General features: G+C 52.4%; 8 protein-coding genes across 8 annotated transcripts; 5 read left to right on the forward strand and 3 right to left on the reverse strand.

Annotated features, from left to right (window-relative positions):
- Positions 1–506: 506 nt before the first annotated feature.
- T069G_02649 (mRNA capping enzyme domain-containing protein) lies at positions 507–1,958 on the forward strand (the record flags this gene model as incomplete). Its single annotated transcript, XM_056169859.1, has 2 exons — positions 507–1,129; positions 1,181–1,958. The coding sequence occupies 2 exons, from the start codon at positions 507–509 to the stop codon at positions 1,956–1,958; spliced, it is 1,401 nt and encodes a 466-aa protein (XP_056030751.1).
- Positions 1,959–2,309: 351 nt separating this feature from the next.
- T069G_02650 (EF hand associated domain-containing protein) lies at positions 2,310–4,255 on the reverse strand (the record flags this gene model as incomplete). The annotated part of the gene is made up of 2 exons (XM_056169860.1): positions 2,310–4,183; positions 4,234–4,255. 2 exons carry the CDS (start codon positions 4,253–4,255, stop codon positions 2,310–2,312), a joined length of 1,896 nt encoding a protein of 631 aa, XP_056030752.1.
- Positions 4,256–5,562: 1,307 nt separating this feature from the next.
- T069G_02651 (uncharacterized protein) lies at positions 5,563–7,877 on the forward strand (the record flags this gene model as incomplete). The annotated part of the gene is made up of 8 exons (XM_056169861.1): positions 5,563–5,731; positions 5,794–6,347; positions 6,415–6,582; positions 6,635–7,011; positions 7,077–7,365; positions 7,438–7,620; positions 7,678–7,753; positions 7,828–7,877. 8 exons carry the CDS (start codon positions 5,563–5,565, stop codon positions 7,875–7,877), a joined length of 1,866 nt encoding a protein of 621 aa, XP_056030753.1.
- A 4,647-nt stretch (positions 7,878–12,524) lies between these two features.
- On the forward strand, positions 12,525–14,629 carry T069G_02652 (uncharacterized protein; the record flags this gene model as incomplete). Its single annotated transcript, XM_056169862.1, has 4 exons — positions 12,525–12,589; positions 12,719–12,862; positions 12,944–13,703; positions 13,787–14,629. The coding sequence occupies 4 exons, from the start codon at positions 12,525–12,527 to the stop codon at positions 14,627–14,629; spliced, it is 1,812 nt and encodes a 603-aa protein (XP_056030754.1).
- A 1,780-nt stretch (positions 14,630–16,409) lies between these two features.
- T069G_02653 (apolipoprotein a1/A4/E domain-containing protein) lies at positions 16,410–18,062 on the forward strand (the record flags this gene model as incomplete). Its single annotated transcript, XM_056169863.1, has 3 exons — positions 16,410–16,496; positions 16,593–16,718; positions 16,833–18,062. 3 exons carry the CDS (start codon positions 16,410–16,412, stop codon positions 18,060–18,062), a joined length of 1,443 nt encoding a protein of 480 aa, XP_056030755.1.
- Positions 18,063–18,514: 452 nt separating this feature from the next.
- On the reverse strand, positions 18,515–19,391 carry T069G_02654 (zinc-finger of acetyl-transferase ESCO domain-containing protein; the record flags this gene model as incomplete). The annotated part of the gene is made up of 3 exons (XM_056169864.1): positions 18,515–19,015; positions 19,088–19,286; positions 19,363–19,391. The coding sequence occupies 3 exons, from the start codon at positions 19,389–19,391 to the stop codon at positions 18,515–18,517; spliced, it is 729 nt and encodes a 242-aa protein (XP_056030756.1).
- A 559-nt stretch (positions 19,392–19,950) lies between these two features.
- Positions 19,951–20,850, reverse strand: T069G_02655 (endoplasmic reticulum-based factor for assembly of v-ATPase domain-containing protein; the record flags this gene model as incomplete). Its single annotated transcript, XM_056169865.1, has 2 exons — positions 19,951–20,502; positions 20,572–20,850. 2 exons carry the CDS (start codon positions 20,848–20,850, stop codon positions 19,951–19,953), a joined length of 831 nt encoding a protein of 276 aa, XP_056030757.1.
- A 602-nt stretch (positions 20,851–21,452) lies between these two features.
- T069G_02656 (polyprenyl synthetase domain-containing protein) lies at positions 21,453–22,865 on the forward strand (the record flags this gene model as incomplete). The annotated part of the gene is made up of 2 exons (XM_056169866.1): positions 21,453–22,649; positions 22,704–22,865. 2 exons carry the CDS (start codon positions 21,453–21,455, stop codon positions 22,863–22,865), a joined length of 1,359 nt encoding a protein of 452 aa, XP_056030758.1.
- Positions 22,866–23,152: the final 287 nt, after the last annotated feature.

A 23,152-nucleotide genomic window follows, 5' to 3' on the forward strand; every position in this document is an offset into this window, starting at 1 on the left:
ATTTTTTCATCGAGAGTCACACTCGTCGGCCAAACAGCACGGTGACAACGGTTGTGTTTCGCCTCTTTAACAGGGTGATAGAGTAGAATTATCAGGTAGTATGGGGATTATGCCCTTGTTTTAATTCTATCGCAGGATGAGCCCTTGGGAATCAGGATCTTGTGTTTTTTCTCCTTAATTATTCTATAACTTAATATACCGCATTGATATTTGCAAATTGTGTCGACATGCATTTGAAGTAGAGTCAGTGTAACTATGTAGACAGTACATGATGTGGGCTGCAGGTGTAGCTGGAGCACAGGGTACAGCAGAGCTCCCGCTATCAGCCGCTTATCAAACTCGGGGCGGCAGAGCCTCAGCATGCACTTCATCCACTCAACAACTTCTCAAAATTTGCTTCATCATCAACAAACGCATTGTACATCTCCAATTGAACCAGAACCTGAAAAATAAATACCTGAATCTAAAAAAAGAGACCGAAATCCATCCCAACATTGCATTTGGCAATGGCTAGCCGCTCCGACCCCGACTCTTCTCCCCCTGCGAGGAGAAGCCACAAGCGATCAGCTGAAGACGACGTCAACGACGATCTACCCCAGCCATACAATGCCAACTCCCTCCAGGCACCCAAGCGACGTGCCATATCTCCATCCGAGCAGCCGCGGAAGCTGAAGCGCCCAGGAGCGCGCGCTCGCTTCTCCGAGGCTGAGCGAGAGGCCATCCGCCTGCGCCAGATCGAACGCGATCGTCAAGCCGCCCAGGCCGCCGCCTCCCAGGCTGCGGAGGAAAACAAGATTCGAGGCATCAACGATGTCGTAAGAGAACACTACAACAGCGTGCCCGAGCGAGGACGCGACTGGCGCACCCGCGAGAGCAAGATCAAGGGCCTGCGCGTCTTCAACAACTGGGTCAAGAGCTGCATCATCCAGCGCTACTCGCCCGATGAAGACCACACGCCCGGATCGCGAGAAATGGGCCGGTCGAGCGGCAGGGAACTGCTTGTTCTCGATATTGGCTGCGGAAAGGGCGGTGATTTGAGCAAATGGCAGCAGGCTCCACAGCCCATCCAGCTCTACGTCGGACTTGACCCTGCCAACGTCAGTATTGAGCAGGCAAGAGACCGATACAGGCAAATGGGCTCTCGTGGAGGCCGAGGAGGTCGTGGTGGACGACATGGCAGACCTCCGCCTCGTCTCTTTGATGCGCGGTTCCACGTCAAGGATTGCTACTCGGAGAGCATTGAGGATGTGGAAATCATCCGGCAAGTCGGCTTTGACCCGTCTACCATGAACCGCCGTGGCTTCGACGTCGTCACCATGATGTTTTGCATGCACTACGCCTTTGAGTCCGAAAAGCACGCTCGCACCATGCTCCGCAATGTCGCCGGCGCGCTCAAGAAGGGCGGCCGCTTCATCGGCTGCATCCCCAACTCGGACGTGCTGGGCGAACGAGTACGTGCTTTCAATGCCAAAATGGCTGCCAAACGCGAGGCCAAGGAGGTCAACGGCGACGGCTCTACAACTCCTACTTCTACACCGCCTCCCGCCGCGGCAGAGCCAGAGGACGGAGAACTTGAAGAGGGCGAGGCCGAACCAACGGCCGAATGGGGAAACTCAATCTACCGCGTGCGCTTCCCGGGTAAGACCCCCGAAGATGGTGTTTTTCGTCCCGCGTTTGGCTGGAAGTACAACTTCTTCCTAGATGAGGCCGTCGAGGAAGTCCCTGAATACGTCGTCCCCTGGGAGGCGTTCCGTGCGTTGGCCGAGGACTTCAACCTGGAGCTGCAATTCCACAGGCCCTTTTTGGAGATTTGGGAGACGGAGAAGGATGACCCGGAGCTTGGACCGCTGAGCGAGAGGATGGGAGTCCGTGAGAGAGGCGGCGGACGACTTCTCGTCTCGGAGGATGAGATGGAGGCCGCGAGCCTTTACGTCGGCTTTTGCTTTTACAAAGTATAGTTTATTGCTTTTACTTGCTCTACATCAATGCATTTGGGGCTCGCTTTTATTTTTAATGCTGTGGAATTAATGCCAATCTTTGTTTCTTCTACATACTTATTCGTATTCAATAAAAACCACTAGAAAATGAAACCGTACCTAACATATCTGTATCTGAAATCGGGTATCATAAGCTCCAATCTAATTTCTGCTTGCTTCCCAGGAACCACCACCAAGACGAAACGCCGTCCTACACATAAATTACCAACACTACCCGTATCCTTGGAACTGGCAGGCACACAGCCGCTGCGACCATTGTATAATAGAGAAGCGCTATGGATCCAAAAAATTGTCAAAACTTGCACCAGGATCCTACATGGCATTTGTCGACCGCCTCCAAATCATGACAGCTGCAATCGCCGCACAAGCCGTCGCTCCCAGAGTAAGATACAAGCTTGTCCGGTCAGGTGAGTCGTCGTCAGTCTTGGGGAATGCGGTGCTTGGGTTTGCCGCGGCCTCAGCAAGGGAGACAAAAAGCTCACTGATGCTGTTCCATGTGACACTGACATGCAAGGGCGAGCTCATGTTAAGAGACGACGTGTACTGGTCAGGCTGCAGCTCGCTCCGCTGCATGGTTTTGTCTCTGTCTGCCTTGAGAGCGGTGTAAACGGATGGCAGCTCGTCTAGCTGGGGATGCTTTTTCCGTATATCCACAATGTGAGAAAACGAATCGGGGTCGGATGAATCGTAGGTGTAGCAAAGGAGGTCGCAAGCGTCCAGCTTTGCCTGGTTCTCTAGAATGGCCGGCTCAAGCTCTCCGAGCTCCTCGAAAATGAGATAGACCTGCTTTCCCCCAGGAAGTTCCACGCTGTTGACTGCTCGACGTGGCTTAATGGTGGGATGGTACAAGTCGTCAAACGGACGGTTCAGAAAAGCATCCAGGAGAGATGATTTGCCGGCTCCTGACGCGCCGAGAATATAGCAGTGGAAGACATTCCTTTCAACACGCCCTGGTCGCCTTCGCCTCTTGCGCGGTTTCGTAACCTTGAGTGCTGAGGTGATGGGTTCTTTTGGGTTGGGAGGCTCGAAGCCGAGGTATGCCAGGTACTCCAGAGTTGTCTTGGGTTCTAGAAACGTCGTCATGCTCCATTGGGCCAGCCAACCTTGTAACGTGATATATCCGCCTTCGTTTCGAACCGTCGAGGATGGGAAAGAATCGGCCCAAGAAGAGGGCAGCCCAGGGGTAGGAGCGAAGAGCGCCTCAAGCTCTTCGTCATTGAGACCACCATCATTGTCTTTGTCGAATAACAGGAATAAGTCCACAAAGAAGCGGTACCCTGCGGGACTGAGCTCGGCCGAGCAAAACTCTGGAACCTCGAATTTGGGATGCAGAAAGTTTTCTTCCAGGCTCAAGCTATCCGTATGGTGGTACTTGCGCAAGATGATCCAGATGGTTTCGTGTCGGCCTTTTTCGGCATACATTTTGTTTAGTTGCAGAAAGCCTTTCAGGTTGATACCCTTTGACAAGTCTACATCACCTCTTAGAGATTTTGATATGGAGAGTTTGATGTTTTCGAGGTCATCGTCCGTAAGGGGCTTGTCGAAGCAGCGAGATTGAAAGTCTCGCATTTCATTATTATCCAGATAGCCATCCTGATTTTTATCGCAGAGAAAGAAGATTCGTTTCAAGGCCTCGACGCAGGAAGGCTTGAGATGGCCTTCCTTGTAATCGAAGAGGGGCGCAATCGGGTGGGTCACGGCCTTTTGGCACAAAAAGAAGACTTCGTTGACGTTGCGATGCTCCCTTGCGCTGGTTCTGATACACGAGTCGATCTCTCGAAATTCGGCCATGACGGGAAGCATCTCCTCCTCGACGACTTGCGACGTACTGCTCTGGCCCACCAGATCCGACTTGTTCGCACATAGAACGACTGGGACATTGACACCCAGTGATCTAAAGTAGGGCATCCAGAAGAGGGCGACACGCTCGTAGCTGTAATGATCGGCATACACAAGTAGAATGACATTGCATTTCCGGACCTCCTTACGCAGCGTCGTTCGGTCTTGGGGTCGAGCTGAAGTGTCAACAATTGTCGTAGTGACATTCTCTGGTGTTCCAATGCTTGGCGGAATGGTGATTTGAGGCAGGACAGGCTGGATCTTGTTGGTCATAAACTGGTCCTTGACGAGAGACGCAATCAGGCTCGACTTGCCCGTGCTCTCGTCGCCGCAGACGCAAATTTTCACTGAGCGAATAAACACATCAGGTCAGTTCTAGTTCAGCCACGTAGAGTACTTGTAGATATTCCTAGCATCATGGTTCCCATGACCCTTTGGAGCACAGCCGGAAACGGGCCGGATCGAGTTCTCTCACCTGCGGTAGGCATCGCGCAAGCTGTCAAGACAATGCCGGGTTGCTAAGCCAAGGTTACCTCGAGGCCATGTCCTCAAGCAGCGAATTCCAGGGTATCTATCAAACAGCTCGGGCGCCAATATGTAGGAGCAGAAGCTTGGAGTCTTGTGGAGCCGGAGCTGCGAGATGAAATCTAGTGCTTCCACGTCACAAGCCGCATCGCTCGAGGTGCAGCTAAATTGCCGCGGGGCTGTTGGGTGCTCGTGGGCTGATTTGGCAGGCGGTGACGCATGATACGTGGGAGGGACGTGCTGGTTTAGCGCTGAGCGGCCACCTGAGGTGCTACAAGGTATTAGCGGCTGCAGTTCCTGTTGCAGACCCCTAGCAGGCGCTGAAGTGGTGTGCACAGAGGCCAATCAGCAGCTGGCCGATGCTGTGCAGATGTAAGTACCTACGTGTATTCTGTGGCCCTCTTGAGCTTCAATGTTAGAAAGAGCTACATGTGTCCAGTGAGGCAATTTCGATTATTTGCATGTACCTGCATTCATCGGGCCTCCATGGGCGACCAGTGTTGTACATGGGCCTGTCCATCTAATTTCATCCAATCCCTCGACCTTCACATGGATGCTCTACTGCAGCATCATCTCACGATGGCTTTGCCAAATACGGAGCACAGCACTCCATACCAGAGCACGGACAACGTCCCTATTTGCTCGCATCGCCCTGCATGAGAGCATCACTGGCCATCTTAGGGTTTAGTGGTTAAAGTGGCTGTCCAACCATTCAATCGTCAACTGTTGCATCCCCACTGCGCATTCCTTACCCCACACTCTCAAGACGCTATTCCTCCAACCTTGTCCTAGTCCGCCCATATTATCAGCTCTCCGGATAAAGACCCCCCGGCGCAAATACGTCCGCCTTCTTTGCCTTTAGAGAATGTCCTGATCCAGCTCTCTCGATTCATTAGGTTGGCCGTCCCGTTACGAAAAGCACATGAGCACCTTCACTCTCCCGGCCACTGTCTCTCCGTCTCGCTCTCTTCATTTGTGCTGTAGATAGTCGGCATTCGGGGCGCACATCCGTGATAGCGATAGCGATTAGCGAGCATCTTCGCGCGACAACAGCGATTCATCTCGACCGACGACTGCCAGACACGAGGCACAATCCATACCTAGAAGACTTCGCTGGGACGGATATTGTGCTCTACAACTCGTGCTTCCAATAATCCGCCACTATGTTGTGTGTTATAGCCATTTCCCGGCCTCTCAGGTTATGTCCGATACGGCGTTCGCGACTGACAAGAGCAGTGTTCTACCACCGCCTCCACGATATCCCGCAGGCGCCTATGGCATCGGCCTCGGGGGAGTCGTGCCCCTGATCGAGACCAACAACACGCTGTCGAACCCGAGCGGTCCTGAATACCAGTTTCTGGTCGGAGAGGGTAAGTCGGACATGTTGCGGCTGTGCAGATTCGGGGTCTCAGGTTGACCGAACGGCCCATAGGAACATACGTACTCAAGGAAGACCTGCATCTGGCAACGCCGCCGCCTCATCCGTCCGAAGCGCCCGTGGTCAATCCCAATCCGCTGGCGACAGATCCAAAGCCTGCGACCGCGGGAACGAAAATGTCGATCCTGAGCTTGGAAACGCGACCAGCTCCTTTCTTCTACAAGGGCCCCTCTGCTACGACGCTGTCATTGGGCGGGACCACGAGCATTCAGGAGCACCCCAGCGAGAGATACTCGACCGAGGGGGGTATGAGTAGTGAGGATGGCCGCGCGGCATCAAGCGAAGTGCCGACCGGCTCCGTGACTATGGGGTCTGCGCCAGCATTTGGAGAAGGCAATTCGTTGCTGGCACCCACCGTGTCCAAGGACATCAACAAGAAAAAGAAGCCCAAGAACAATGTCACCAAGAGCAACTCTTCCTTCATCTCGCGCGTCATTGTTAATGACAATCTCACGCGAAAGCTGACGGATCGCCCGTCTGATGGCCTCTTTGCTTTTGCCAACATTAACCGAGCATTTCAGTGGCTAGACATGTCGTCACCAACCAAGGTGAGTGATAGCTACGCTTAGGTTCTGGGTGCAGTGGTTTTCTTGGGTAGGCTAACACCGATTATAGCAAGATTACTTGACAAAGATCCTCTTCACCAAGGCTCACTGTTTATGCCACGATGTCAACATGGTGACAAAAAGCGTTTCGCATATTGACGTGATTATGGGTTTCTCTACGGGCGAAATCATCTGGTGGGAGCCCATCTCCCAACGATACACACGTCTCAACAAGAATGTAATAATGATAGCATACCAATTGACTGAGAACTCTACTGATATTAAGCTAGGGCATAATCAACAACACGCCCGTATCCGAAATTCGATGGATTCCTGGCTCCGAAAACCTGTTCTTGGCAGCCCATATGGATGGTTTGCTCGTGGTGTATGACAAAGAGAAGGAAGATGGCCACCTGAATCCCGAGGAAGAGGGACTAAATGCCAGCGGCAGCGGCAGCGAGGGCGAGCTCTCAAACGGATCCGCGAATGGCAATGGCATCAGAATCAACAAGTCGGTGCATTCCAAAAACCAAAAGACCAACCCGGTGGCTGCGTGGAAATTGTCGAACCAGCGGATAAATGCCTTTGCATTTTCGCCCGATAATCGACATCTCGCAGTGGTGTCAGAGGATGGAACGCTGAGAGTCATTGACTATCTCAAAGAAGAGTAAGCAATCCTATAGTGCATGTGGGGTATTATTGGCATGATCTGGCATATTAACTGATGAGCAGGCTCTTGGATCTATACTACGCGTATTACGGAGGGCTGTCATGCGTCTGCTGGACGCCAGACGGCAAGTACGTCCTCACTGGTGGCCAAGATGACTTGATATCAATTTGGTCGATGGCCGACTCGGCACTGGTTGCCCGGTGCCAAGGCCACCGATCTTGGGTATCTCATCTTGCATTTGACCCATGGCGATGCGACGACCGAAACTACCGCTTTGGTAGTGTTGGAGAAGATGGGCGACTTTGTCTTTGGGATTTCAGCGTGGGCATGCTTCACCGGCCAAAGACCGCCGTAAGTTGATAACCATGTCAAGGAATGCATGCTATACGATGGAGGCTAACTCTTTTCTTTCTTTCCCTACAGGTGCCGGCTCGCCATCGGGGATCCGTATCATCGAGAATTACGGCTCCGCACAGAACAGATACCAACACCTCTGTTAATTCCGGAGGCAAGGGTAGTTCTGGCTTGGAAGACGAGTGGGAGGAGAATGTGATTGCTCACCCCGTTCAGCCTCGTGCAGTGATACCAATGCTGCCGCCTGTCCTTGTAAGTACTCGGAAATACACCCAGGGGATCTGCACCAACTAATCCCACCCATTATAGACGCACGTGGTTGATACCCACCCCGCGTGTTGGTTAGCGTTCACCGAGGATGCCGTTATCACGAGCTGCAAGTCAGGTAAGGCGTAAAATCTTATATCTTGATAAACTGCACTGGTTTCATTGGCTGACAAAGGAAATCAAACTTTATAGGCCATGTAAGAACATGGAACAGACCGGGTGTTCAGACGGCAACCCAGTGAGGGGTGATAGATGATATATGGATGGATCAGGGCGTTTCGATGGCGCTTGTCCCATTTTAATTGATTGATTGGCTTTATTTTGCGTGGCCAAGATTTAGGCGGGCGAGATAATCTTGCTTGGTGTTTTTTAGGGATGGCTATTTTGAACTATTGGAAGGAGCCGATTTTGCTGTCTGATTTTATTGTACATTTCTCTTCGATATAGCAATGTAGCCTGTTGAATGGATCGAGTTGAATTGACCAAGCCGTGATTGGTTGGAGAGCCGCAAAACGTGCTTCAGATTCATGTGAAGGCTGATACTACGGCACTTTTACAAGGCAACTGGCGCACATACTACCTCCTAATACAGAGCACCAGGCACGGCATTCTACGAGTACGTGTATTATCAGAAGCCACCGGATCCACGGGTCCATCCACAACCTCGACATGTGCCGACGCGTTCTCGGACGGGCGCTACAGTAAGTGATGGGTGCGGACCCGAATGGTTGCCCCCCCTTGTCCCATCGGGATAGGATGATGAGCTGATATGCAGTGGAGAAGGTGTCGTCAACGTCATTCGATGGGACCTCATGGCACCAGCACATCGCACGTGCGGTAGAGTTTACCGGTACTTGTTCTGTCTGTTCGTATCGGGGACTCGGTACAAGTAGCATAAGACAGACATGTGAATATACGGCATTGTAGAGTTTGCCCGTTTACTCCGCGCCCGCCCGGGCCTATCAGATAGGTAGGGCTCCCGGGGAGCGCTTCGAAGACTTTTCGGCTCGGTTTCCCATCTTCCCGAGCACCGGCCGAAAGAGCTGCTGCGGAACTCCGTTTCTGGAAAGCAAGGCGACGCAGACGCGCGTGGGGGTGAGAGTGATGCGACGCTGTGTGGTAGCAGTAAGGAGAATTTCAGCTGCTGATGGGCGGAAATTATTGCATCTCATCTTGATCATATGTTGTAGCATGTCATGATGCATTTTGTTGAAAAACATGTCATGGCACCACCTCTCCTTTTTTCTTTCTCCCCGTTGAAGCCGAAACCCGGGCTCGAGCATGATTTCCGCAGATGACTTGATATCCTCGGCGTGTGTTTTACACTGCCGGAAGCCCAATTTGCGGGCTACTTGTAGACTCCGGGCTGTGTGCTCCGAGCGTCTAATAATTACGGAGAGTCTAGCCGGGAAGACTGCGGTACGGGGTCGGAGATTCTTGGAGATGAAAGTCGGCATCTCTTGTGTAGAGCAAATACTAGGTACGTTTGAGTTGGTCGGCGGCTACATGTGGATTCCGGGCAAAGTTGCCAGAGCGATCAGTTCGACGATAATCAGGTTGGTGCTAAAATCACCCGCTAGCAGGGAGAGGCATGAAACTAGTAGCAGGATGAAGCAAGAGAAGCGAGGCTTCGAGGCTCACCCGAGAACTCACCGTGCTGTACGGGAATTAACGGCGGCAAGAAGACGGAAAAATGAAAAAGAAAAAAAAAAAAAAAAAAAAAAAAAAAAAAAAAAAAATGTTGTGGGATCCAGTGTTCCAAGATTGTTGAGACGGGAAAAGTTGTCAATGTTGCAAAAGCCAGGGTCTGTCACATCCCGTGCTCGAGGCGCCATCTAGGATTCGTAGATCACATCCACTATGGAGCATATCAAGGTAGCATTAGAGCATCTCTAATAGTGAATCTCGATGGATGACACATGAAAAGAAAAAAAAAAAAACAAGAAAACTTTTCAAATAATGGGACTTCTTGATGTGGCATCAGCTTCGAGGCGGTGGGCGATTCAGCTTGTGATTTCCCTTATCTCTTGCGCTATTATGCCTCAAGACTCTTCGGTCTTTTTTTTTTTTATTCTCGTGCCCCCTTGCAAGGCCCGGTTTCCAAGGTGGACGGACGCAGGGTCCTTTTTTTTTGGACGGCCCGCAAGGAGTTCCACTGATAGCAGCAAGATCAGCCAGGGCGGGTATCAAGCTAGAGAGCCACTCATGGGACCCCCTGGCTGGGCACATGGGCTTGGTATCAGACAGCTTCGAGATGGCGTTTTCGATGCCGAAGCTAGTAGAAGCTGCGGGCTTTGATACGAGCTTGATATGGCGGCTTTATCTGGTTGATGATAGAGTGCTGCGGAGGAAGAAGGGTGGCATTGCGTTGGTAGTTGGTCGTTGTGGACTTACATGTAGGCAGAGTGAGATGATGCTGATGATGATGAAGTTATTGCGCCTTTTAGAATTTGTCATTTCCGGCCGATGATGGATTTGTATAAGAGGAAGCCTCGGTAGCTAAGCCTTACCAGCGAGATTGATCCATTGATAGCATCAGAAGCCAAGCCTCAGCAGCTCGAACTAGCGACAGTAATGCCTTGGTCACGTCTCCACCGCGCCGCAGACGGCCGGACAATCAGATATATTACAGCGGCTATATCAAAAGAGATGCGCTGGCCGAGAATCAAGGCAGGCTGAGTCTATCGGGATGCAGCCCAAACGAGGCGGACTGTGACCTGCAGCGCGCGACGCATCCAGGCTTTCTGGTGAGAGCTGACCTCTTTCTCACGCAGTCCAAGAGGGTCAGCTGGCGGTTTGAGAGTGAGCACTCGATGAGATATTTATCCGCCGTTGCACTCGGTTGAGTAGAAGCACAGCAAAGTAAGCTGCGATACGCCATCGAAGTGAGGGGAGCACTGCCTCACGATGCAATACCAAGCCGTGGCCGATCCATACAAGCACTGCGATCGATAGTGCCAAGGGCTTGGAGATGCTTGGGAAAAGCTTGGATGACGCTTAGAGATGCTTGGAGGTCCAAGTATCGTAGGTACCCAGCGGTACAGAAGCGCCGTGCAAATAGCCGTCTTGTCGTGTGCGTGCGAGAGCCGGTTGTTCTATTTGCCTATTAACCTGGTCCGATGCCGGGGCGGTATCTCGTGGGACAAGGTTTGTGTCGACGTGAGTTACTGCTTACGAGTGCTAGGAAGTCGTAAAGCTTGAAATAACCATACTTGAAGCGATACGGCAAGGGTTGGATGTTAATACGCATCGAGTATGAAGAATCTGTAATACGGTGGTTACATTCCTGTCAGTGCGCAAGCATCGAGGCGAGGCGTCTGACCCGCATTGGTACATCGTATGAAGTATTTTTTTACGCTTCTTGCTGCTCAAAGCGGCAATGCCTGTGCACGAAGGAACTGACTCTCATTGTATATTATTAGCAGCAGCACTAACGGCAAAATAAAAAGAGGAAAGGAGAAAAGCAAAAAAAAAAAAAAAAAAAAGCACAAATTGTCAATGTCATATTTAGTTTAGAGAAAATGGAATTCACAAAACGCCATTCCGTTTGCAAGCCCTGGCGTCATCTTGACGGTGGCTTTTTTACAATTTTTTCTTTCCCCTTAAGCGCCACGACTCATGGCCTGTGGAAAAAGCCTTTATGCTTCCCGTCTGGTTTGGCGGCGCATCTGCTCCGTTTTCGGGCTTCCATTCGGGCTTCCATTTTCTCTAAAGCTTCGCTCGGGCTGGCATGTGTCAAAGCCCATGCGAGTCTCCCCGGCACTCGGCATTCGCCCGTCATCATGACCTTGATTGTGGCCTGTTGCCGCCTGTTGCCGCTGCACGTATGAGCATGTGCGCTCCGATACTACGTGAAAACCCCCCGTTGGAGCACGATGATTGTGATTTGGGCGGCAGAGAACGAACAATCAAAGTGACGAGATCGGTTCGACCTGCACGCTTCCGCCGGCGCTCGTTCCACCAAGCCACGGCATTTCGATTGATACTCTATCGGGCGCCCGCCTCGTGGAGCCCCAAGCAGCCTTTATTCCCGTAGGAGTAATACTTGGCCGCTGGTACCTGTAGCCGAGCGTTTGATTGATACGGATGCGGATGCGGACGATGAAATACCCACGGGCTGAGTTCCTGTCATGTCGACCACAGTTCCACACCTCCCTTGGGCTTTCGTCCCCGATATCGTACATGCTTGTACATCTTAGCTGCACGAACTGTAGAGCCCTGTGATTTTCCCGAGGCTTGGCTCCAAAGCCTCTTCCCTGGTCTTCTCCTCTTCCAATCTGCCTACTACTCTCATAGTTTCCACTTCTTCTTCTTCATCTCTTGTTCCTCTTCTCTTCCTTCTTCTTTCCTTCTTTCACCCTCCTACCAACATCCCACCAACAAACAAAATCTCTTGCCACCCCCTAGTATTGCGCAATCTGATCGCAGGTCCCGAAGACTCTCTTCGCATTATCGGATCCACCAACCGGGCAACTAGCTGCGAGCCAACAACTTCCGGCTCTTGACGGAAGACCCTTGCTGCGGCGTTTATCGAGGCCCCGCCGCTATCAGTTTGGTCCCTTTTCTCGGTGCCATACGACCGAGAGCGAGGCGGCCTAGGGAGTTTCCCACAGCCAGTCAGCTTTGTCAGTGCGTGTGTGTGTGTCAGAGGCGAAAGGAACAAGCAGAAAATTTGGCGCGTGGCATGTCAGCCCATTGAATCCTAGACCCAACGATCGTCTGGTCTCTGCGTGCTGTCGTGCGTTTCCACCTCTTTATCGGCTCTGGCTTGGTTTTTTCCTTGCTTTTCCTTCCTTTTCTTTTCTCTATACCACTTCATCTCTCCTGATTTTCCCTCGCTGGGTTTACTTGGCCGTTGTTTGCAATTGCGGCTTTGCCAAACCCGAATCATGCCGTCTTTTAAGCCATTTTCTTCGGTGACAGGACGTCATAGCTATAGTCTGTTTGATGTCAGGTGAGTTTATCTTATCGCAACCCGTCTCTGAGCACCACGCTCATGGGGGCACATTTTGGACAAACTCTCGCCCAAACTGCGCAATGCGTCTCTTGTCCTTTGGTTGGCTAAACTCTTCTTCTCTTATAGATTAGATGATGATTTCATTGTCTTTCGCGGAAACGAACAGGAGTCTTCCGGCCAGCTCCTCAAGGGCGTTGTCGTGCTATGTCTTTCTTCGCCCCTCCGAATGGAAGACGTCCACTTGCGTCTGATTGGGACTCTCCGACTGCAGTATGATTCCCATCATTCCCCCATCAACCATTCGCCTTACCAGTGTGTACCATGTTCTAACCTTATTGTCTGCCGCTGTAGTTGGTCTGACCCTGGATCTAGCACACCAGGCGTGACTGGCCAAAGAGTCGACAGATCCATCACCATCCTCGATCACAGATGGCCTGCCTTTGTTGGCACGCACGGCAAGAGTATGACTCTGCCTGCTGGAAACTACGAGTATCCTTTCGAATATACTCTGCCCGGCGACACTGCCGAGAGTGTCGAGGGCATCCCCGAAGCATCCATCACATACCGGCTAAAGGCCACCGTCAGCCGCGGAAAATTTGCCTACGATCTGCACGCCTACAAGCACCTCCGCATCATCCGGACACTGGAGCCCGGCGCACTCGAGTTCCTGCACGCCATGAGCGTCGAAAATATCTGGCCCAATAAGATTGAGTACTCGATCGTCATTCCGCAAAAGGCAGTTGTTTTTGGCGGCACCATCAATATGGAGATGCGGTTTTCGCCCCTCCTAAAGGGCCTTGAGTTGGGGGACGTTACCGCCAAGATGGTCGAGATTCGGGATTGCTTCATTCAGGGAGCTACCGGCCTAAATATGCGAGAGCACCGAATAGAGCGCGATGTGGCAACCTGGAAGTTTGCAGTGGACCGCGAGGAGCATTGGCACGACATGATTGAAGACAGCGGGCAGGAGGGCTGGCTGCTGAACAAGCCGCTCCCTCTGCCCAAGAAGCTGCGCCAATGCATTCAGGATCTCAATCACCACGGAATCAGAGTAAGGCACAAGATCAAGCTCACCGTCGCACTCAGGAACCCGGACGGCCACATTTCCGAGGTAAGTGTTTCACAACGATTGGGGGGTTGTGTGGACTCAGCTCAGGGCGATGTGAGACATTTGGCTAACAATGCACGCAACAGTTGCGAGCGACGCTCCCGGTTTCCATCTTCATCTCGCCCAACATTCCATTCGACGAACAAGGCAACCTGGTCAATCAGGCTCCCGGAGGTGCGACACTCGAACCAGATCTCGGATCGATTGCGCCTCCCGGATACGGCGAACATGTGCTCGACCAGCTTTACGACGAAATGGACGTTACCGGATTTCAGACGCCAGCTGTGCACTCTGGGTTTAACAGCCCCTTTTACGGCCACTCTCGGACTGGTTCTTCGGAAAACCTGTCGGTCCTGGCCAACAGCGCACCCATCACACCGGCTGCTCTTGTTTCTCGACTGGCCGATGTCTCTATCGACCCTTCGCAGCGAAGCAGCTCATATCAGTCTCTTCACGCTGCCTCTGGGAGAAACTCACCTACACACGGGACAAGCCAGAGCTCCCACACACCTCATACACCCCATACACCAGCTCATCTGAGCCGAACGAACAGCGAGGAGGATGAATCTAGTTCAAGGAGCTCGGCAGAACGAGTTCAAGTCGACGTTGCGGAGTTTGCCGAGTTGAACAGAGTGCCGAGCTATTCCACAGCTGTTAAAACACCAGCACGATCTCGCACTCAAACGGGCGTCTTCGTCCCCGACTACCAAACAGCCTTGAGCGCTCCGCGGACGCCGCCAAACATGGAACTCAACAACAGCAACGATGCGCTGGCGACAATTACAGAGCATGCAACTGGCGAGGTGCGCGAGACACACATGCAGAGCGTTGCTCGGGCCCTGTCACCTCCCATGGCCCGTTCGAATTCGGATGACACCTCGGCGCATCGGAGGCTACATCTCTTCCGAGCCAGAGACCAGGCCGTCTGAGAGGGAGCCGATTGCACAGCCTTGATTTTTTCATCACGAAACAAACCATCCCCTCTTTCCATTCCTTTTATCTTAATCTTCTTTCTATACGGCCACATATACGACTATTTCTCCTTCTTATCCGTCTTCTTCATCTTCTTCTTCGTCTTCTTCTTCGTCTTCTTCTTCGTCTTCTTCTTCGTCTTCTTCTTCGTCTTCTTCTTATCTATCACTTTTGGTTGGGCATGCAGGTTGGTTGATTTTTACTGGCGTCAGCGATTTATGCGGGGCTTTCATTTTTCAGGATACAATCTATAGACTTTGGGCATCTGCGGGATAGAGGTTATCATGACTTATCACTTTTCTTCTCTGGACACGCAATTAACAGCCTGGTCGGGGCTGAGTATTTACGAAATACCCACCAACATTAGTATAGCAAATAGCAACGACGCTCGCTGATGGACAAGCTTGTGGGCGTCCTTCTTCCATCCTTGAACCTCATTTCCTCATGCTGTGATTGTGTGCTGAATGCGATATCACCAACTGACGCCGAATGCTACCAATCTATGCAAGTGGCGTTGCACTTCAGTCGGGCCCCTCATGGCTCAGGGGCAAATCCTACTTATGCAGGGACTACTGATGCCAATTGATCCTTATTGGCCTCGATGGTGTCTGTGGCTTTTTCGTCTGACGCAATGGATAGAGTTTGTTGTATGTACGCAGCCAGATCGAGTTGAACAAGATAATTGAAGTCACAGCATCGACTTTTCTGCAGCCACGCCGGAAAAGTCTCTCCTGGAGACAAACACCTTTTTTGGTCTGTGCAAACTGACGTCACGGGCGACACTAAGGTGGACTATTGGATGCGCCCATGGGAAAATCAAGATTTCGAGTGTATTGGAACATGCAGCATCTTGAGCTGAGCACGTTTGGACTCACGATCGAATTTGGAGGGGAGAAATAGAGGGTGTTGAGTGAGGCCTCACGGGTGTTAAAGAGCCGACGAAATTACCCAGATAGGGAATATCGGCAGCAAATACGAGTACGTGCTTTGATTCGTATCCCCCCTGCGCTGCTGAAAACCCCCACTCCGGCAAAATGAGACGATGACCTTTTTTGCTGGATCTGGAACATGCATGCAGCGCGGACTCAGGTGAATGTCTTAGATGTTTAGGCAATTGAAGGTGAATTGTTTTCAAGTTTCGTAGAGCTGAAGTCAGGTAAGTGGTGTGGTGTGGTGTTCATGTGTTCAATTACAGCATCATCGACCAGAGAGTTATCGGAGCTAATGGCAACCACTATGATCGCAAACCTTGGTCATTGATGATCATCAATGCTAAAACAAACCGCACCGCACATGGCGCTACCACAATCCGCCAAAAGTGGCAAACCCGCCCCATGGCTGGCTGGCTGGCCCTTTTTTTCTTCCACTCCACGATGGAGGCTGTGGAAGCTCAATGGCCCGTTTTCCCAAATGCTGCGCGGCCTGGACCCCCAGCTAAAGCAGTTTGTGGTTAAACATGCAATGACATGACAAGGGGAGGTGGGAAGTGGGAAAGCCAGTGACCGCCAATGGCTTTTTCTTCTCCAGCTTGTCCCTCATTTAATATCCAATGGACTGCAACCTCGTAAATCAGTGACTCTCTCCTTTGCGCGCTTGTGTTCTCTTCCTACCTATCTACTCCTTACTTGCGCTTGCTTGCTTTGATTCTTTTTTTCTGGATCTTTTTAAACCTCAGGTTTACATCTTTTTCTTAATACCCCTGCTAGTAACAAGAGTTACATACCTATTCTTTTAACAATGGCTTCGCCTACAAACACTACGCTGCCGTCGCGCGCGACGACGGGATTGAGCGACGATGCTATTCCGGAGGCGGACCCTTCTACTGTACGTGACACTGCATACCTATGCTCAGCGGGGAGAGGGGGCATTGTTGTCCTGCTGGAGGTTTGAAGTGCGTGCGGCTAATCAAGCGAGATGTAGACCGCCGGATTGCTTGCAGAGCGTCTGCAGGCGTGGAAACACATGGTGGGATATCTCGAGGAGTATGTCGAGTCCGTGGAGAAGGTCCATGGCCGCCAGGCAAAGGAGTACGAGAAGGTCTTGAAGGTGAGATGCGGCCCCGAATCCCCCCCTTTCTACACCCCTTTGGTGGTTTGCCAATGCTTTTCTTCTATCGTTCTTTTCCTCATATTTCTGTTACTGACATGTGGCGTTCCAAAGACCATTTCAAACCCCCTGCGTGAAGGCCACCACTTCGACCAGAGCCTCGGCGGCATTGCGGGCTTCTTCGAGAACATGCGAGCCAACACCCAGGCCATGATCAACACCAACATCGAGACGGAGAAGAGCATCAAGGGCTCCGTCCGCCCCATCCTCGACCGCCTGCACAAGGAGATCAAGCACAAGGCCAAGGAGCTCGCGAGCGGCGCGCAGGCGGCGGCCAAGGAGGTCGAGAAGCTGCGCAATGTGACGCAGAAGCACATTGAGCTGCTCGGCCAGCAGTCCGCCGCATACGACTCGCACGGCGGCCGGCAGACCAACAGCCACGAGGACCCCTACGTCGTTCGTCGTGGCGTGACGCACCGCCTGCACAACCAGGTGCTGGCCGAGAACAACCACCGCAACGACCTGGTGTCGGTGCAGAACAACTTCCGCACGTTCGAGGCGCACATCCTCGAGGTCGTGCAGCAGGCCATGGAAGGCTTTACGCAGCTGGTCGGCAGCCAGGGCGAGAAGATGCGGGCGCTCAACAGCGACATCCTCGGCACGGTGCAGTGCATCCCGCGCGACTTTGAGTGGACAAACTTCCAGCACCGCGCCGCCGACCGGCTGGTCAGCGCAAACGACCCGCCGCGCTCCGTCGACGCCATCCAGTTCCCTAACATGGAGCACGCCTCGACCAAGGCGCTGATCGAGGGCTCGCTTGAGCGCAAGTCGCGCAACAAGCTGTCGTTTGGCTACTCCACGGGTTACTACGTCGTCTCGCCGTCAAAGTACCTGCACGAGTTCAAGGACTCGGACGACACCCGCAACGACCCCAAGCCCGAGCTGTCCATCTACCTGCCCGACGCCGTCATCGGCGTGCCCAGCGCCGAAAAGTTCAACATCAAGGGCAAGGACAAGAGCGGCACGCTGAGCAGCAAGCTCACCGGCAGCTCCGAGATCAGCTTCAAGGCCCATACGCCCGCCGACGCTCAGCGCTGGTTCCAGATCATCCAGGGCGTTACCAACGCCGGCCCTGCGCTCTCGACCCCGGCGTCTCCCGTGGCCACGTCGTCGCCCACCATGACTTCTCCCGTGGCTCCGGCTGCGGCTCCTGCGGCGGCTGCGGCTGCGACCAAGGCGGTTGAAGCTGATGCCAAGTCACCCGTGGCCACGTCCACGCCGGTCGAGAAGCACCAGGCGCAGGAAGTTGGTGTGACGGGCGGCGATGCAAAGCCCGCTGCTTAGTATGTAGGCGGGAGTATCTGGGACTCGTGAAGAGAAGGGGGGAAAACATTGGGGGAGAATTGAGGAGTTTTTTTCTTGTTTTCTGATTGTTTTGAGTGGTTAATGATACCTATTCTGTGAAAGAGACTGGAACAGTTGTTAATGCAAACGAATTTACTAATGAGTGAGTTGAGTTGCTTCTCGGTGTGATGCGTTATGGCTGATGCTGAATTGGTGTGTATCATTCTACCAATGAATCTGAGGATCATATTGATATTAAATGGTAATCTCGCAGAATGATGCAGAGTGATCTCGTGGTTAATAATGAATTCTTCTTGACTATTAATGCAATGCAATCATCCAAATCTGTCTCCATTGTCGCGCCACCCGTCTTTCCCCTCCCGAATAAATAAGCAACACCTAATCGCTCTCATGAATTGTTCTATGCAAAATTTCAACCATCCCCTCTAGTGTCATAAATCGTCCACCTTGCGCTTCTGCGCCCTGAGCACAGCCTTGTGCGTCTTATTATGAAACTTTACGTCGTCGGGGTACAGCGGGTTCCAGACGGTGTTGCAGATCTTGCACTCGGAGAAGGCAGCCTGCGCGGAGATGTTGAGGGTAGTCTGGATGGAGGGAGGGCGTGTCTTTGATAAGGGCTTCTTTTGCCCGGGGGGCGGGGAGGGGGATGTTGAGCTTGATAATGTTGGTTCTGTTGAGTATGAATTCGTATTTTGGAGAGAATCGCGGTTTGAATGTGAATCTGATTCTTGGGAGGATTGGTGAGGAGTATCGTGGGTGGTAGCTTTGATTTTGAGGAGTCGAGGTTTTCTTTTGGAGGGTCTCCGTTTTGGTGACTCTTGGGGGGCAATTGGCTCTTCTGCTGGTGAACCTTGTGACTGGGATGGCGGATCGTCTTTGGGTTTCTGGGGAGCTGGTTTGAAGTAGCTCAGGATGGAACTCTTCTTTGGAGACTGGGCGCGTGTTTCCGTTTTGCCTTGATGAGGTTCATTTTGTGTTGTTTTTGTCTCTGATGCAACTGCTACCGCTGCATCATCGAGCTTGGGGACATCATCTGAACTATCAGCTGGTGAGATTGGTTTCTCCTCTTGCTGCTTGAGCGCAGATAGTCGTTGCCTTTTTAACGGCGGTTCGCTTTGTGCTTCAGGGGTTGAGGTTTGTCTGCCGTAGGTGCGAAGCGGCTTCTCCCGCTTGCGCTGGTGGTGGTGCAGTCCCGGCTTTGTTCTAATGAAGCGTTGCATTAGCAAAGAATCCAATGTGGAAAGAAAAAATGATGAAAAGTACAAGGATAAGAACTTACATTGAATATTCAGGCGAAGAACTCACCATGGCTGCCCCAAGCGTATCGCACTTGCGTATCTCAGATTTCGTGGTGGTTAGTGTGCACAGGTATCGACCAAATAAAGACTGGTTGTATGTATCTCGTTGAAGCATGAAAGGGCTCCCTCGTGAGAAGATATTTGCAATTCGCAATTTGTAGACAAATTGTATCTCGGTATAGAGCTCGGGAAAAATAAACAGCCTGATGCTGGCGCCAAGCTTGTGGTGCTCACGAGAATTGGCCCCACGTCGAGACGCGTCGAGACGCGATTGCAATCACTTTACGCGATGTCACATGCACACCCGCTTCATCTTTGTTGAGGAGCTTACGTACATACAATCCGGGCGTCATTATGCCCATTGCAACTGAATATTTTATAGATGGGATAAACTTTGTCAGCAATTCTAAGAGATATTGGCTGAATTACTCAGAATGTTGACGGCAATCATCTGATGCAATATGTGCGAACTACTTCGTACTCTTGCCAAGGAGAGTGCCATAATTGAGAGAAGGGTATTAACAAAACGCTAGCAATATACAAAAACAAATAGGTAACCGACTCAGATTTCATGAGTCTGCATTCTCCGCTTGGGTTGTCGGGATTCTTCTCCTGACTTGCTCGTCCCCTTCGTCTTTGCTTTCCAGCAAGACGCTCTTGTCGTCGCCCTCCCCTTGTCCCACAATCCACGTCTGCACAACTTCCTTAATCTCTTTCACTGCGCCCTGTTTGCTCTTCGCCTCGCCCATCCTCCACACGTAGCTTGAATAAACGGCTACTTCTGCGATTGCAACCAGTATGCTCCCGCCAAGGGACAGGAATATTCGAGACGAGAGGCTCCACCAGCGGCCGGCAATCCAGAGTGTCACCGCGACTCCAGCAATGCTGACGAGAAAATTGATTATCAACATCACTTGGCGATGAATCTCATTGTATGTAACCTCGTCGTCGCCAAGATCTTCCGAGTTGGAGGGCCTGTTGGCTTCGGCAAAGGCTTGGGCGGCATTGGGGAATCGATGCTGGAAAGTCTCGAGCGGAGGCGGTGGGTTAATCATGCGTTCGTAGGCCCGAGCATCTTCTTCGCGGCGAAGACGGGCCATGAGGGCCTTGTATTCTTCAGACTGAGGATGCGTAGAGGTGTGAGTAAATCATCGCCATCTTGCAAATTAATGACACGGATGAGCACCTACCGGTTCAGGCTTTGGTGGAGGAGGGGGAATATAGACGCGAGATCCCTGGAGTAGCTGCTCCAGGCTGTATTTGGGCGGTAATGACTGTGAAGCACCGAGCTTCTTGTAAAGGTTGATTATCTCGCTGTGGGAGATGGGATTGCCCACTGCTGGCTCTGTCGATGATTCGTTTTCGGGCTGATTCTGTCTCCCGTCGTCGCCAGGCTCGTCGTCTTTGCGCTGCTCGCCCAGCAGTTTCAGCGCGTCCACAACGGACGGCGTCATCGTCAAGAGCACCATGGCGAGTGAAGGTACCTTATACTGTTATCTTAAATGGCATGCAAGTAGAGTTCCGTGTGAAGCCGTTAAGGTGCCAAAGCATCCATTGATCATTCACATAGCCTCAACTGCTATCTACGTATGGATAGCCGAATGCAAGCTACGGGTTACGGTGCGGGGCATTTTTTCTCTAGCGGAAGCTTCTTCGAATGGACGCTCCCAATTCTGATTGCCGACTGGGCTGACCAACGACGCTAGGCTCCCAATAGCGGGCGTTCGCACGGAGCGCTACGGGAACTGGAACTGCTACGGGAACCGCTACAGCGCTGTCGTGCAGCAGCGTTACAGGGCTCGCGGCCCCTGTGCTCCAGGACCTATCGCCCGGGGAGCACCAGCCAATGAGCAGCTGCGATAGGCCCAGCTGCCCCTCGGCCCAGAGCCGTGCAAAAGTTTCGGACGGCTGGATTTGCGACTCAAACCACCAGATCTGACGACTGATTGCGCGACTTTGCGGCCCTCGACCACATCGATTTCCCCAGCCAGCGCCCAGACGCTGCGAAAAGTGCAAAAGACCAGCTCGTCTCTCCTTGATTGCGAAGAGACTTGCCGCAGACCTGCCGCAGATGAGGCTCCGAGCGGGAGCTTCGGCGGCTCTTCGCGATGCCGGCCGAGTGGGAGCGTCAACATGCCTCGTCTGCCACCGGCCCATGATGGCATCCAGCGCTGCCTGGAGGGTTTTGTCCATCCAGCAGGCGGGGATTCACTCGAGCTCGAACCGGAGCTCTGCGTGGGCTGCCGCCGTTCAGGTGGCTACAAACGTGGTGGGCAATGTTGCAAAACGAGCGGCCAAAGACTCCATGACGATTGATCCGCTGCGAACCGTGGCCAAGGAGATGAAGTTTTTGACGGGCAACATCCGCAAGCTGCTGGGATCAGGTCACCCAGCCCTCGATCGAGTTGCCAAATATTATACGCAGGCTGAGGGCAAGCATGTGCGGCCACTCATTGTGTTGCTCATGTCACGAGCCACACATCTGTGTCCCAAGAGCCCGCGGGACGTAGCTCCCGAGACGTCGAGGGGCATCGACACGTCAATATCCCCCATGCAGATCCTAAGCGACGTCAACCCAATGACAAGCTCGACGTCGTATGAAAGCGAAGCGGCCGAGTCGGCAAATCTCGACATTCTCCCAAGCCAGAGACGGTTGGCGGAAATCACAGAGCTGATCCACACGGCATCTCTGCTACACGATGATGTCATTGATCACTCTGTGTCGAGACGAGGTGCACCGTCGGCCAATCTGGAATTTGGCAACAAGATGGCTGTTTTGGCTGGAGATTTCCTCCTGGGCAGGGCATCCGTTGCGCTGGCACGACTACGCAACGCCGAGGTGGTGGAGCTGCTGGCCACGGTTATCGCCAACCTTGTTGAGGGGGAGTTCATGCAGCTCAAGAACACAGAGCGCGACGAGCGCAGCCCCAAGTGGTCCGAGGAGACTTTAAGCTACTACCTGCAAAAGACATATCTCAAAACCGCCAGCTTGATTTCCAAGTCCTGCCGAGCGTCGGCGCTTCTCGGCAACGCGGATCAGCACACGGTCGAGGCCGCCTACTCGTATGGACGGAACCTGGGCCTTGCATTCCAACTGGTGGACGACATGCTGGATTACACCCGAAGCGGGCAAGACTTGGGCAAACCTGCAGGAGCAGATTTGGAGTTGGGACTGGCCACGGCACCGCTGCTGTTTGCCTGGAAGCAGATGCCGGAGCTTGGAGCCCTCGTTGGGCGCAAGTTTGCCCAAGAGGGAGACGTCCAGAGGGTGAGTTTTACACGCAGTGAATAGTAATCATACAAGTGACTGACAACGTTATAGGCTCGCCAATTGGTCCTCCAGAGCGACGGCATCGAGCAGACCCGAGCTCTCGCTTACGACTACTCCGAGAGGGCGGTTGCTGCCATTGCCGACTTCCCCGACAGCGAGGCCAAGGATGGCCTCATTGAAATGGCTCACAAGACGATCCAGCGCCAAAAGTAACCAATCACATGCATCACAGGTCAGGGGAGCTGATAAAACACACCGCAGCAACCTGAATACAGACCACGTGGGGGGAGTAGACCAACATACTGTTCCGGCGTTTGTACCATTATTCCACTCTTGGGCAAGAAAGAAAAGGGTAAATATGTAATGAGAAGGGAAACGAAAAAAGGCATGAAAAAAGAATGGGAGAACAAAAAGGGCATGGTGTTTGGATGGAGAAAGGGGGGCCATTTGCACTTGTTTTTTTCTTTTTTTCTTGTGTGAAAGCAAGGAGCCAAAAAAAA

Source organism: Trichoderma breve, chromosome 2 (assembly GCF_028502605.1).
Source record: "Trichoderma breve strain T069 chromosome 2, whole genome shotgun sequence".
Lineage (NCBI taxonomy): Eukaryota > Fungi > Ascomycota > Sordariomycetes > Hypocreales > Hypocreaceae > Trichoderma > Trichoderma breve.